Here is a 15338-nt window from a genome sequence, read left to right as displayed (position 1 = left end):
TTGTTCACAGTGCTGGCTAAATAAGATGTCGCACAAACGCGTGCAGTTCAAGACAGCATCGGATGAGCGTAAGAAAAAGGCAAAAGGAACCCTGGAGAAGCTTCAGAGGATGCAGATTTTCCCTGGATCTTTAAGGCACGACAGGATTCGGGGAGCTGGAAGTGGGGGTGGGGAGCTGAGGCAGGTGGAAGGAACAGCCGAAGTCAAAGAGATACGGGCACTCTTGGGCAAGGGTGAGCTGTCCGGTCTTCCTGTGGCACGGGGCATGTACATCAGACCTCTTTTCAGAGCTCCCCTCCCTGGAGGGCACCAATCATATCCCTCCCACACGCTTTCTTTAGGATCAGGAGACAGGAGGGTGCCCTTCTCGCTCCCAGACCACTGCTCCTCAGGCTCTGATGGAAACACGGGTACACTAAGGCTTGCGCTGTTTTATTCCACCATCCCTCCCCGCCCCCCAACATCCCTATTGTCTCCTGACCACTCTCTCTTACTCAGTGAGGACTCTGGCAGTGGCTGGCTCTCTGTTCACCCATCTTCTGGTCTCCCGCCATAATCCTGGATGACTTTGGCACCCACCTGGACAATCAGATCACACCCTGTCTTCTCAGTTCCGGATGCATCTTAAGTGTCCCCCTCCATGCCACTCTGCCACCACCTCCCCCCCCGTCCCCCCCACCAACAGCACATCCTGGATTGCGACATCAACCAAAAGTTCTCCATCTCCAAAATCCACTGATCACACCAGACTTCCAGCTCTCCTGCTCATCCCTTTTTACTATGACATCTCTTCCAGCTCTTGGGAATCTCCGGTCCACTGGCCCTTAGCTCTCTCGTGGGCCCCCTTACTGCCTTTTCCTTCCTAAGCAGCCTAGATTCTGTGCTTAATCCTCTTAATAAGGGGCACCTGGGTGGCTCAGTTGGTTGAGCATCCAACTCTTGATCTAGCTCAGGTCTTGATCTCACGGTCGTGAGTTTAAGCCCTGCTTTGGGCTCCATGCTGTGCATGGAGCCTACTTTTTAACAAAAATCCTCTTAATAATTCCCTTGCCCTTTGTCTTTTTTTCTCATCTCTCTGGCAAAATCCCAGCCATCCGTGGTCTCTGGGTCTCTATCCAGGTCCCTGGCAACTGCTGGAGAAAAATCACTCAAATGTGAGGCATGGTGACCACTGAAAGATCACAGCCACCAACCTCCTGGAACTTCTCAGTGCTGCCCAGTTTCCCTGCTCAACTCTCTCTCCCTCTTTTGAACCTTCTTCCCTTTGCCCAGTCTTCAGTCCCTCCTCTCTTCCACCCCACACCTTAGTGGTCCTCAGATGGAAGCTTCCTCAGCTCTCTGCTGCCCTGCCCACCCATTCCCTTCCTTGTGAGCCACCCTCCCCTCAGTCCCACCAGTTACAAGCCTCTCCGCCTCCACTCAAGATCCCTGCTCCTTGCTGTCCTCCGGCTCCCTTCCCTGCCTGCATCTCCAGCTGTCCCTGAGCCTTCCCATCAGCATCTAATCGTGATCCAAGGTCTCCTACCAAAAAAACCCAAAAATACAAAAAAAAAAAAACCAGTTCTTCCTTGGTCCCACATCCCCTCCACTTGTTTCTTCTCTTTCACAAAGTTCTCAAAAGAATTATTTACACTGACTGACTCCATTTCCCCACCTCCCACTCACTCCTCAACCCACTCCAATCTGGCTTCCATGCCCGTCATTCCACCGAAATGGCACTTTGTCAAATGACTTCCACGTCTCTGAACGTGGCAGGTCTTTCAGTCCTCGCCATGCTTGACTTGCCCTCTCGGCAGTGTTGACTGGCCTCCTGCCTGACTCGGTCCCTCTTGAAACGCTGCGTCCCTGAGCTCCTGCAAAGCCACCTTCTCCTCCAGGGCTCCTCCCTGTCTCCTCCTCCTCCACCCAGGCTCTCAGCCTGGGATTCCTTGAGGCTCAGTTCTCTTCTCACTCCATACCTGGGGGGGTTTATCCTTGTTTTGTATCACACACCTCTGGGACAGTAGGGTGAACTCTCTAGATCCTCTTCTCAGAACATTTTCACCAAATGCGTAAAATAATAATACATGGGGCTTCAAAGGAAACCACGTTTGTCGAAATAGTCATCAAAGTATTTTTAGAAATCTGTGATTCAGTAATATATGTGCTTCTTTATTAACACGTTAAATAACAAGTGATGGGCGTGAAGGGGATTTTGAGACATCTGTAGCAAATTTAATGCAATGTGAAAATATCTGTGATTGCTATTGGTGACAAAGTGACAGGCACTGACGATACTACCGTGCATCGTTGCCTGCGTTCAGAAATGAAAGCCATGCTTAGATTTCAGTTAGAGGCTAGTGGAATAAACATATAATTTTCCCATTCAAGTTCATGACCTGCCCCCAAGAAGTCCTGCTCTATAAATTCTCCTTAGGTCACCTCAAGATTTTAACTGCCAAAGTCAAGATGTTAACTGCCAATGACTCCCAGATCTCCATATCCAACCCAGAACTCACTTGAAATCTCCAGGTCTGAATATTCAACTGTTTACTCATTACATCTACTTGGAAGCCTCCACAGGCCTAATGCTAGAGTCCCCAACCCAGCCCTTCATGCTTCCTTTTGTGCGGCATCATCAGAATCTGGCACTCTCTCTCCTCCTTACACTCATATTCAATTCAATCTCCGAGTCCTTCCCATTTTACTTCCCCAATAGTTTTTTAATCTGTGTGCTTCTCTTCTATTGCCTAGTTAGGTTACTGCGGAGACCTCCTAGCCAGTCTTTACTTCTGCTCCTGCCCCTAAATCCCTCTTTCCCTACCACAGGTGGAATGATAGTGATGAGGGGAACCCTGGCCCACTTAAACCCCTTCTGTGGCTTTCTGTGAATTTCAGAATGGAAACCAAAATCCATGATGGAGCCAGCAAGGCCCTGCTGGTTCTGGTCCTCTGTGCTCCTCCATCCACACTGGCTTTGGATCCTCCTACGTGCCAGGCCACATCTTGCTAAGGAGTCTTTGTACGTGCTGTTCCCTCTTCTTACAACATGCACCCTGCCTTCCCACTATGCCTCAGATGTCAGCCCAGGTCACTTCCTCAGGGAGGTTCTTCCAAACTGCCCTGTCCCCCCAAACTAGATTCGGACCCTTCTGCCCTATATTCTATGGCTGTCCAAATGCTTCCTTTTTTTTTTTTATTTAGAACATGTAATTTTACATTTCTTTAATGATTATTTGATTAAATGACCTACCTTCCTACCTGGACTGTAAGCCCTGCAAGAGCCAAGTCTTTGTTTTACTCATCACTCCCGTATCCCAACGTATGTGCTATACTGCCATTTCCATGGAAAATCACCTGTTATTATAAACTTATGTTCATCCTAAAGCACCAATTTTAAGAGACATTTCTCTTAAAATTTATTGCACATTGACTTTCCTCTATTGATCATTGATCTCTCATTGTTACCAGATGATATCATGAAGGAAACATTTTAGATCTAATGAAATGTTTATTATGGGCCATAAAAAGAAAACTGGCAGTGTTCCCACCAGGTACCTAGTTTATCCCGGCAGCCCGGCAATATCTATATATCTATACTACTGCTCCATTTCTTCCCAATGTTTTACTCTGAGAGCTTCAAAACATACAGAAGAGTTGACAGGATTGTGTAGTGAATATCCATATACCCACCACCCAGAGTCTACAGTTGTTGACATTTTGCTATATTTGCTTTATCGAACATCGATCTATCCATCTATCCATCCACTGATCCACCTTGTGTTTTGGTGCATTTCAAAGCCAGCTGCAGACATCAGTCCTCTGCCCTCCCCCCTCCCGAAACACTTCAGCATGTACGTCATTAACGCCGAATATTTGTTTATGGCTTCTGTGGTTTTGATTATTCATTTTTTTTCCAGTTTTTGTTTTAGAGGTAGAAATTACCCGCAGTGAATTGTACAAATTTTAACAGTAAATGAGTTTTGACAAATGCATGTAACCATGTAACCCAAACCCCAAACAAGTTTTCATCACCCCATGAAGATCCCCTATGCCCCTTTCTAGCCAATTCTTGTGCCTGTCCCCTCTCAGAGGCGGCTGCTATTCTGTTTTCCCCATAAATTAGTTTTACCTTTTCTTGTTCCATTTTTTAAAAGAGATTTATTTATTTATTTATTTATTTATTTGAGAGAGCGCGAGCAGGCAGTGGGAGGAGGGAGAGAGGGTCTTAAGCAGATTGCACAAAGAGCAGAGCCCAACTCGGGGCTTGATCTCAAGACCCTGAGATCATGACCTGAGCCAAAACCAAGAGTTAGATGCTTAACAGACTACACCACCCAGAACCCCTCTTGTTCCATTTTTTTTTTTTTTTTTTTTTTTTTAAAGATTTTATTTATTTGACAGAGCACAAGCAGACGGAGAGAGAGGGAGAAGCAGGTTCCCTGCTGAGCAAGGAGCCTGATGTGGGACTCGATCCCAGGACCCTGGGATCATGACCTGGGCCGAAGGCAGCCGCTTAACCGACTGAGCCACCCAGGCGTCCCTCTTGTTCCATTTTTTAAAATGGTTTTGAGTTCAACTTTTAAGTCATCTCAGACCCTTTTTAGAAATAGGTGGAATATACTTTCTAAGTCAGGTGAGATAAATGAGCCTGTGTAATAATGAAATTAAAATTACATATGAGTTACAAATCAAAATTACAATCTTCTTCCAAAATGACAAAGACTTTTTAAAAAAAGAGAATAGTTGGAAAAGTTATGTAGAAACTGGCATTCTCATACACATCCAGAAATGTAAATTGATACCAATATTTCTAGAGGACAATTTGGGAACAAAAAACTTTAAATCTTTGTGATGCTTTTAATCTACTAATATAAATTCCCACTTTGGGAAACTTAAGGAGATAATTAAAGATGTGTATAAATCTATAAGAATATTCATCATAGCACTATTTATTTTAGCAAAAAGCTGGAAGCAAAGTATATGACCAACAGAAAGAATTATGATAGATCCATCCAGTAACTGAAGAGTATATTCTGAAGACAAAGAGAACTACCAAAAAAGAATGAACTTTATGTAGTGGGTTTATTCTTAGAGTAATATTTGTATTGTAATTCTGACATTATTTCATGTTTATTACAGACTAAAACACAAAAATATTAAGGAATAAAAGATATTAAATGTAAAATACAAATATAAAATTTTTTAAAGGAAGGGAAAGCTCCATATAGTGTTACATTTTAATTAGAAATATCACTGTGAACTCATGATTTTTTAAATATATATTTCTAATGAATTCTATTGAAAGGATTTAGGAACAATGCCACACTACTAGCAATGAACGCACCTCGCATACAGGTATTAATTCCTAAGTACCATTTTAACTGAAAGGAACCAGAGCTTCTTGCATTCCAGGTCTGAGACAGGTAAAATACAAGGTGAAGCTAGGGTATTTTATTGTACCAGAAAGCAAAGAAGTGCTCAAAGACTCAAGTCAAAAGTCAACTTCAATGAACTCCCACTCACCATTTTTGGTACAATTTGAGTATCAAAGGATGTGATGAGGTAATTGAGTAAAATATATTCTTGAGACCACAATGATAATAAATTACATATTTAAATAAAAGAGAAGGGGGGATTTCTCCTTTAGAGAAGAATGCCAGCTATTAATTATAGAAGAAATGACAGAATTAGAAAAATCGTTTTGCTACCCCTATATAATTACCAATCAGGAAAAGTACATCAAAAGACACTAAAATCATTGGGTAAAATGTTGTTTATGAATAGGCTAGTCAGTGTCAAAGAATCATCTGTAGATTACCTACTAATTGCAATGGGGGGGAAAATGTAACTTTACATTGAACAAATCTGATAGTCACCACCTTTCCCTAGAGATCAAGCAGCATTGTGAGGTGCTGATGTGTGATGTTATGAAGAAGGACACCACACCACCTATAGAATATGCATACCAAAAATGGTTAACCTGAATTTTATTATGAGGAAACAATCAAATTCAGAACATAAGACCTATGAGGCTGGGACTCCTCAAAACAGTAAAAAACATGAAAAGGCAAGAGAGGCAGAAAACCAAAGACTAAAGGGACATAAAAACTGCATGCAATGCATGTACTTTGATTGGATCATTCTTCAGGAAAATAGAGAGCAGAGAGTACGCGTGCATGAGAGCATACGCGTGCAAACTGACAAGCTAAAGAGTAATGGGTATTATTTGTACTATTTTTTCAACTCCTCTGTAGATTTGACATTCCCCACGATGAGACTGAAAAAACGTTAAAAAGGTATCTGTTGATGCAATGTATCATTAAGTGAAACAGTATATAAGGTACAATTCTATTTAATCATATTCAGACATATGCATAAATGTGTGTTAGAGTAACGTCAGCTGTGACAAAGGGACCAAAAACGCGATGACTCTGTCAAGACGGAAGTTCAGTTCTTGTGCCTGTGACAGTTCAGGATGAACCAGATCGGCAGGCAGGCAGCTCTCCTCCACCGGGACTTTCAGAGACAGGCTGATAATGGTTCAGTTGTCTTCGACACACGACTTTCAAAGTTGTTACCTTGCAAGTTGAAGTGCAGAGCCAGACACTGAGGCAGAATGCACACATCACTCCCACTCCCACCGGCTGGTGAGACTTTCCTCCTGAGTTCACATCTAGTGGCTGGGGAGACGGAAACCTGCAGTTCAAGGTGGGTGGCCATATCCAGAAGGATTTCGGTGGAAAGCTAGTTGTCTCCATCACAGTCATGAAAAGGGAGTCTTAAAGAATACAGACCAAGCTATTTGCAGTTTTTATTTCAAGGTTAATGGGGTTTTGAAGGTTTTGAATTTTCTTTCTTAGGCTTGTCTTGATTTTTCCATTATGAACGTGTGTTTCTTTTGTAATGAAGAATTACACTTTATAAAAATAAGCCACTGAAACTACAAAAAGATTATTTCACTGGCAAATCTGCAGAATGCTTTATTTTCCCACTCTGAAAGAAACATACGTGTTAATCTTAATACCATGTTAAGAATTTTCTACTCAGACCCACAGTCTCTATCACATTGACTCTCAATCCCTTGCTTGAATCTCAGAGCCACTTCCCCACCATCTGACCCCACCTTGCTCTCCAGCTTTTGTTCTCTCCGCTCCTCTCACACTGTCTGCTCTGGCCCCTGGCCCTGCTGTCTGAGAATCATGCCCGACTTCTTACTCCATCCATACCTTGGCTCCTGAAACCACTACCTGCCTCAGGAACCCTGCCTGACTTCACATCTTTTTCTGTGAGTTCCTTTAGAATTCAGAATTGGTGCCACCCAATTTATTGCTTAATTAAATGTTGTTTTGAATTTTGCTAGTATGGTATATAATCTTCTCTCTCCCACTGCAAGGTTTTTGTCTTTAGATTCCTTCATGGTGTCTAGCATGGGGTTGAAGACATAGTTGTTGCAAATGATACATCTCAATTCCCACATTTTAGACATATTCTTTTGAGTAGGAGGTAATTTTGTAGGTGATCTCCATTTGATGGCCAAATCTTTTATGTTCCTCAGATGCTCCTCTCAGCTAAAAGGGGAATATGAATTCAAGTAAAGAATGGAGGAGAAATATATTGTAGCCACACTACATGTGAGAAATACCCAACTGAGATCAGTCTCAATGTGCTACTAAACACTACACTGGGGGCGCCTGGGTGGCTCAGTCGTTAAACGTCTGCCTTCGACTCAGGTCATGATCCCAGGGTCCTGGGATCGAGCCCCGCCTCGGGCTCCCTGCTCTGCGGGAGGCCTGCTTCTCCCTCTCCCTCTGTCTGCTGCTCCCCCTGCTTGCGCTGTCAAATAAGTAAGTCTTTTAATAAATAAATAAACACTACACTGTAGCATTCAAATTTTTAAAATCCAACATTTTCTGGCCACATACCACTTCCTTACCCACTGCCCACCACACAGAACTCTACCCCAGAGAACACCATACATACTTGTCCCCAAAAGCACGAAAATGTGTCCCCACCCGTGTAAACCGACAGCGATTTCCACAACACACGAGGGATCAATTTGCATTACAAGAAATACCTAGCAAGTGTCAGGAAATCTGTCATGTTTGCTATTTCAGTCGCTTGCAGCTCTGAGTTTCACCCAGAGGCCATTCCATAGTGAGATGGAGAGTAAGCACAAAGATAACTCTACAGTCCCACATGCCCCTCCTTCAGGGAGCAGACCCAATGGTCATCATACACTAATTTAATCATCAAGGCCACTACTGCTTTCAGATCAGTGTCTCAGGCTGAGTCATTCCAACTTGCTAGCATGAGAATCACAGACAGTGGCCGGTTGGCGGGGGGCGGGGTGCCCTTTACCGAAGTCAATGGTACAGACCGGTGCGCAGGATATTTATACATGTGACAGCCCATCTGACTCCAAAAAGCATCTTGTGGCAAAATGGAGAGCAAAGGTTTATGGCTGATCCCACTCTTACCCAGCCCCATATGGTAACCACATCTTCAGGTGGGAGAGACAAATGGGGTTAAGCAGCAATCTGATTCTGGCAGGTGGTACGTGAGTCCAAACGAACAAACAAAAACCCCAAAAAAAAAAACAAAACAAAAAACCCCAAAACCCAAAAAAGGTTACTGATCCTTGTTCTTTATTGTTGTTGAAGTTTACAATTCCAGTAAGCTCAAAACTGTCCTGAACATGGGCAGGACTTTGCTGCTCTTAGTTTTTTCTAGATAAGTATAGTCTGCTTTGAGATATGGCCAGCATTCCGTGTAGAACATGCTAACTTTATGGTTCTTGAATACACAAAGGAGTCCACCCTACCCCTAATGCTATAAGCTACCCTCAATTCTCTAATGCTGTTTTTGTGTTTGAGGCACAATGTCAATGTGGACTTTGGAGATTTTGAAGATACACATTTGCACCCACAGTCCCTTGGTCACCCTTCCCATGTTGTTACTGTTTGAATGTCGAGAGTCACCATCTTGATCACGGTCTTTCACACTCTCATGAAAATGCATTCATTTTGAATGTCGTAAACACACGGTCTTTCTCTGGCACCAGCCTGACGCTACCCTTTGGCCTCTTCCCTTTTATTCCCAGCAGGTTGTACCCTGGTCTACACATGTCATAAGATCTGTTCAGCCCAGCTTTCCATCCCATGACATGTGGCAAAATAGGTTTAGTGTCTCCATCAATCAGAATTCAGTAGCACACGCTGGGGGAGGGTGGGAGGTGGCATACCAGTTGAGAACCAGTTTCCTGGGTCTTGGAAAAGAGCCATCAGGCAAGAGTTGGAAAATAAGTTGGTCTTGTCTGTCTCTGACTACTTTAGTCTCCTTGCTCTTCTAATCATCTCTGTTCACTGTCACCTGGCCATTCCAGACTCAACATTGTTAGGTCTCAGGTAAAAAATCTCGTCATTCTCACATCCCTGAGGAAATGTATTCCACTCCCAATCCTTGGGTCTCCATCTTCCAGGCCTAACTAGAACCATGACAGTGTCACTAAGCCGTTATTCCAGTGCCCAGGGCCACTGCATTCTCTGACGGAAGTGCCTTCTCTTCCTCATGTGATTCTTCCTCTGAACTTTTGGGAGCACCTAGCCCTGGGCAAGGTAATATCTCTATTAGGCCAGAAGAGCAAGTTGGGGATTTTTGGAAAACGTTAAGTACAAATATAATAATGCTCTAAAAAAGGCTAATTTTGACAATAACTTCTTTTAGTTCTTCTTTAGCTTTATTAGGACTTTCTCATCAAATTACAAATAGAGAACTTAGAATACTCACATATACCATGTAGCTTGATTTTTTAAAGTTTTTTCTAGTTCGTTTTTTTTAAATGCTTTAGACTTTGATTTTGAAAGATCGAGCTGCTTTTCTTTCCTCAAAGGAATAGCAATGTGCTGTTGCCTCCACCCTCCATGTGACATTTCAACTTAGGAACATATGGGGGAAGAAATGAAAATTGTCATTACTGTTCAAAATGACAAGAGGAAAAGACAGTTTTAAAATCAACTTTGAATCAAAATAATTTAATTATTATTGTTTGATAATCTCTAAACGTTGTTAAATATTTTCCATTAGAGATTTGCTGTGTGAAAAAGAAATTGTACATTTTCTTTTTTTTTTTTTTTTTAAGATTTTATTTTTATTTATTTGACAGAGAGAGACACAGCGAGAGAGGGAACACAAGCAGGGGGAGTGGGAGAGGGAGAAGCAGGCTTCCCGCGGAGCAGGGAGCCCGATGCAGGGCTCGATCCCAGGACCCTGGGATCATGACCTGAGCCGAAGGCAGACGCTTAACTGACTGAGCCACCCAGGAGCCCCCATAACACATTTTCTTAAGATGAAATAAATTTCAACTGACTACTTACAAGACAATTATAAATTATATAGCTTTTGAAAATAACCAAGAGTCCAATGTAGGAACTGATCCACTTTCTCTGTTCACATTTATTCAGATTAGGTGAAAATCCAATAGAATGTTTCATTGGGGATTTTGGTTTTGCTTTCAACAATATGTAGTTAATATTCAGTAGTTAGCTAGTTAATTTAATGGATGAACATGAATGGACAGCTAATTGCAAAAGCCAACACTTGCATGGCACCTACTGCATGCCTGGCATTGTTCTAAGCACTATTAACACATCTTAACTCATTTAATCCTCACAGAGCCACCAAAAGATAGACCACTATTGTTCATGCATGAAAAGAATCTGAGATGCAGAGAGATGAACTAAACTATATCACACAGGGCGCCTGGGTGGCTCAGTCAGTTGAGCGACTGCCTTCGGCTCAGGTCATGATCCCGGAGTCCTGGGATCGAGCCCCACATCGGGCTCCCGGCTCGGCGGGGAGCCTGCTTCTCCCTCTGACCCTCCCCCCTCTCATGCTGTTTCTCTCTCACTCGCTCTCTAATAAATAAATAAATAAAATCTTTAAAAATAAATAAATAAATAAATAAATAAATAAATAAAAATAAACTATATCACACAATAAGTCTGTGAAAGGGCCAGGATTTACTCCCAGGAAGTTTTATTAAATACTATGCTTTAGTGCCAGAGTGAGTTACTATGACTTGTCCCACCAAGGATCCTCCTCCCTGGATAATATGATGGATTTTCATAAGAGAGGATAGATGAGAATGGCAGAGAACATAAGAGGACATGAATAAAGGCACAGAAAGTTGAAATGATCTGCTTACAATGACTCAGTGAAGCAAGCACATTCGTAAGTATTATAGTAAGTATTATAGTTCCTGCCATTGTGACTTTAGTTTCCTGCTGACAAAACACCCTCTTTCAGCTGCAATTTCTGGACTCTTTGAAATGATTACCAACCAGAAGTAAGTTTTATGGAACCAGGAACCAGAAGAGGATGTACTCAGAATGCAGGTGCACAATACCATATGTAATAGGCACTGCCTAGGGGGCCAAACTTTCTTTCACCTTTGGTGCTATTAAAGGCTTGAAGTATAATGAGTGGGTGAAGGAAGGATAAATATGGCTTAACACCCACCCAATAAAAAGTCTTGTTACCAACTCACTCCTCCCAGTTCACCACTGTCTGGGACAAGCAAAGAATCCAGCCCTGGCTGAGGGTGACGGACCCACAGTAATGGTGGACACTATTATTGTTCCTGATACTGTCACTGTGGATACTGGTAGTCTTAGTCCAGAGAATCTTTATTGCCTTTGCTTTGGTTAGAAATAAAGGGCTGAAGGGGGCGCCTGGGTGGCTCAGTCAGTGAAGCGTCTGCCTTCGGCTCAGGCCCTGATCTCAAGGTCCTGGGGTTGAGCTCTGCATCGGGCTCCCTCCTCAGCAGGGAGTCTGCTTCTCCCTCTCCCTCTGCCTGTCTCCCCAGCTTGTGTGCTCTTGCACTCTCTCTTTCCCTCTCTGAAATAAATAAATAAAATCTTAAAAAAAAAAAAAAGGAAAGAAAGGGCTGAAGAACAGACCCCTGTATGAGCAGGCTTCTCCACACACTAATGTCAGGTGTTTGTGTTGGACAATTAAAGCCCACATTTCCTTCTCTGAAAACAGCCTGTCTCATGCTCAGATATGACCTAATGCTTCATCTGTGACATGTCACAATCATTTTCAAGGATTTCTATTAAATTCCAGAATCAAAAAGGTAATGGAGAACTGATTCATTAAGTCCTTTCTTTTCCCTGTCCCTTTATATGATTTGTTTTCTGAAACGACAGAGAGAAATAATAATTATTTGTTTGAAGGCTGTATCCAGACTCTAAATTACAAAACAGGACTTATAATCTTAGAGGATAATGATCTGTCCACCTGTAGATTTATACAGACTTCTTTGGAGAAGACTGACAAGTAGGGGACTTTTTTAGAATTCAGTTTGTCTTATATTGCGCCCAATAATTCAAAGCTACTCAGAGTATTTTCCTGAGTCAGGAGCCTTGAAATGAAAATGCCACAACTGTCAGCGAGAACGATGAGTGAGATCAATACAAACTGCCACAGTTGGGGAGGGGAGGAGGGGCGTTAATGTAGCACTCTTGTCTGCAAAAGACTGCATCTTCAGAGGACGTTCCAATACTGGACTAATGTGCCTGTAGAAGAACTGAGTGACCCTCTCCCCCTAGAGGGAGGGGTGAGAACCTTGGGGTTTTGTTTGTTGCAAAGTGTTTCACAAATCATAACACCAGGACCTAAAACCTTAAGGCAGGGGGGCACCTGGGTGGTTCAGTTGGTTGAGCGTCTGGCTCTTGATTTCAGCTCAGGTCATGATCTCAGGGTCCTGGGATCAAACCCTGCCTGGGGCTCCGCACTCAGTGGGGACTCTACTTGAGGATTCTCTCCTCCCTCCTCCACCCTTCCCCCCAACAATAAATAAATCTTTTTTTTTTTTTTTTTAAAGATTTTATTTTATTTATTTGAGACAGAGAGAGAGAGAGCATAAGAGGGGGTAGGGTGAGAGGGAGAAGCAGACTCCCTGCCGAGCAAGGAGCCCGATACGGGACTCGATCCCAGGACTCAGGGATCATGACCTGAGCCGAAGGCAGTTGCTCAACCAACTGAGCCACCCAGGCGCCCAATAAATAAATCTTTAAAAAAAAAAAACCTAAAAAATCATAATGCAAGACTTAACTCCCCTCTCATGACCAGGTTTCCCATAGCCATTTACACTGCTTTTATTATTTCTTTGGTGGGCGTAGTTGTGGCAAAGTATAAAACTATTGAATGTCTGGATAATTTCGGTTGTGTTGGCAAGGCTGTGCCGTACACTGCAGGAATCATGATTTGGCTGTGCATAGATTTATACTGACTTCTTTACAGAGGACTGACAAGTAGGGGACTTTTAAAAAGATTAGTCTGTCTTAGGTTGCACCCAATAATTCAGAATATTAAACTGAGGTCCCATTTTTTCAGTCCCAACACACTATCTAAATTTCCTTTTCATTGTTAAGTATATGATTACCATAAAGACCATTTTTCCTCACCCACCCCCAAAGCAGTTCAAATAACAAAAGCAAGACGTTTAAGGGCATTGTTTCTCCTGCTTTCATATGTAGCCTTTAACATGAGTTGTTTGGGTTTACGCAAGGGTCAGAAATGCATTCTTTTCATAATGTTCTACAAGACAGACTCATAGAAGTGCCTTCTTTTTATAGTGTTCCACAAAATAGACTTATTAACTTTGCTATTATTTCTAACTGATACTTCTAAATGGATACAGTCCATCAAAGTCTCTCTGGTAAAAGGGCATATTAAGTGTGGCAGGAAGCTCCAGTGTTAGTGCTGAAGGGGCCCATGCATTCAGCTCGTCTCTCCTCTGCATAGCTAAGATGACCTACTTGGCCACTGATACTCAGACACCTTTCATTTATCGTAGAGTTCTGGTGAGGAGGATCCTCTAGCCGAACCAAGACCATCCACCAAGAGTTCTGCGGTTAAATGTGATTCCAAACTTCCAGCAATTGACCAAACATCAGTCAAACAGAAACATAAAAGTACCATGACTCCAAGGAAGGTGGAGAAAGCAGGCCCCAGCAAACCCTCTTCAGGTGAGTGGCTGAGTTACTGAAACTCACAAAATCTAAAATCCCAGTATTATAGGTAATGACAACAGTCAGACTGGTGGTATTGGTTACACCTAGTGTTCTCCAAAGGGTGAACTCAGGCTTTGGAGGGTCCAATGATCTTATGCAAATGGTAAAATTCATTTCGGGGTAGAAGAGCAGGTCAAGGAGGTGTGAATTATGTAGAGTAACTGTTCCCACTGCCCATATTTCTGACCAATCATTGGCTTTGTGTGGCACTTGCCTAGAATTGGCATTTTTTCATCTTCTTCACCCTTCTGGGGGGGGGGGATAAAGGCATTTGGCCCCAGGTATCAAATTTTATGACTCAAGTGAGAGCATGAAGAGAAGCTTCCAAAAGCATCTGAACACCATAATTTATAGCCAAGAAAGAGTAATAAAGTCCTCCAATTCTGGGGTTGTCCTCTCGGGGAGAAAAGGGGCTTGATAAATCCTCCCTTTTGTGCAATTTGGTAAATAATTCACTCTTTAGCTGCCTTTGAAGCGGAGACCAGTCCTCTGCTTGAGGCAGGAGTTATTTAATAGTATCCAGAAAGAGGATAAATTCAAGTGAAAGCGTAGAGTCCCTCGGGCTCATCCCCATCAAAGCCAACATATGGAGGACAAACTGGATTCCTCCAGAATGGGACTTCGAAGTTGGGGTAACTAGGCAGAAAGGTCTGCCTTCTGCTTGCAGTAGAATGGAAACAATCCAAATTAACTGCCGAGGAATTTGTAAATAGTGTGCAATTCATTTAAATACAAATCACAACTACTTTCTAATCCTAAATAGCTCTTGTCATGCAACCACCCGTCCAGTGAAGTCTTAATGCATTTTTAGAAAATGGCAGCTTTCCCTCAGATTAACCACCCACATTTTGTTGCTTTAATGAAGTTAAAAAAAAAACCAATTGACTTCCGAAATGACGTCCTTCCAAGCAAAGCCCGAACTCTCTTTCCTTATTTACTTAGGGGAAAGTATCGTCAATAGTTAACAATTTCTCATTCTGAAAATTTTTAGTAGGAAGTATGTTTTTAATTCAGCTGTTTAAGAATGGAATAGAGCAGATAAGATCATTCCCTAAATATTTCAAAATACATGTTGTAATTTATTGAATTGGGGATGTTTTTAATAGAAAAAAATTGTATTTAAATTCAAATAATGCAATTCCATTCACTCAATATAATCTCTAGCCTTCTTACTAAAACTGGGTAGCTATTCGCATGGGCTGCTTCGTCATCTGTGGAGAAAAATCATTAGGATGTACAGTTGAGGGCCATGAGATGATTTTGGTCTGTGTGATTAATACA

At 42.4% G+C, this 15338-nt stretch overlaps 1 protein-coding gene and 1 long non-coding RNA gene across 2 annotated transcripts in view; one reads left to right on the top strand and one right to left on the bottom strand.

The window, feature by feature from the left end:
* MARCHF10 (membrane associated ring-CH-type finger 10) overlaps window positions 1–15338 on the top strand; it is a 72808-nt gene that overhangs the window by 16983 nt on the left and 40487 nt on the right. Inside the window, 1 exon segment of the mRNA XM_078065893.1 lies at window positions 13841–14016. Coding sequence (XP_077922019.1) covers window positions 13841–14016 — 176 coding nt within the window.
* Window positions 6167–15338, bottom strand: part of LOC144380875 (uncharacterized) — a 48097-nt gene continuing 38925 nt past the window's right edge. The window contains exon 3 of the long non-coding RNA XR_013445152.1: window positions 6167–6975. This is a non-coding gene — a long non-coding RNA (uncharacterized LOC144380875). The remainder of the gene's footprint in view (window positions 6976–15338) is intronic.

Source organism: Halichoerus grypus, chromosome 2 (assembly GCF_964656455.1).
Source record: "Halichoerus grypus chromosome 2, mHalGry1.hap1.1, whole genome shotgun sequence".
NCBI lineage: Eukaryota > Metazoa > Chordata > Mammalia > Carnivora > Phocidae > Halichoerus > Halichoerus grypus.
This window is presented reverse-complemented; position numbering and strand designations above follow the sequence as displayed.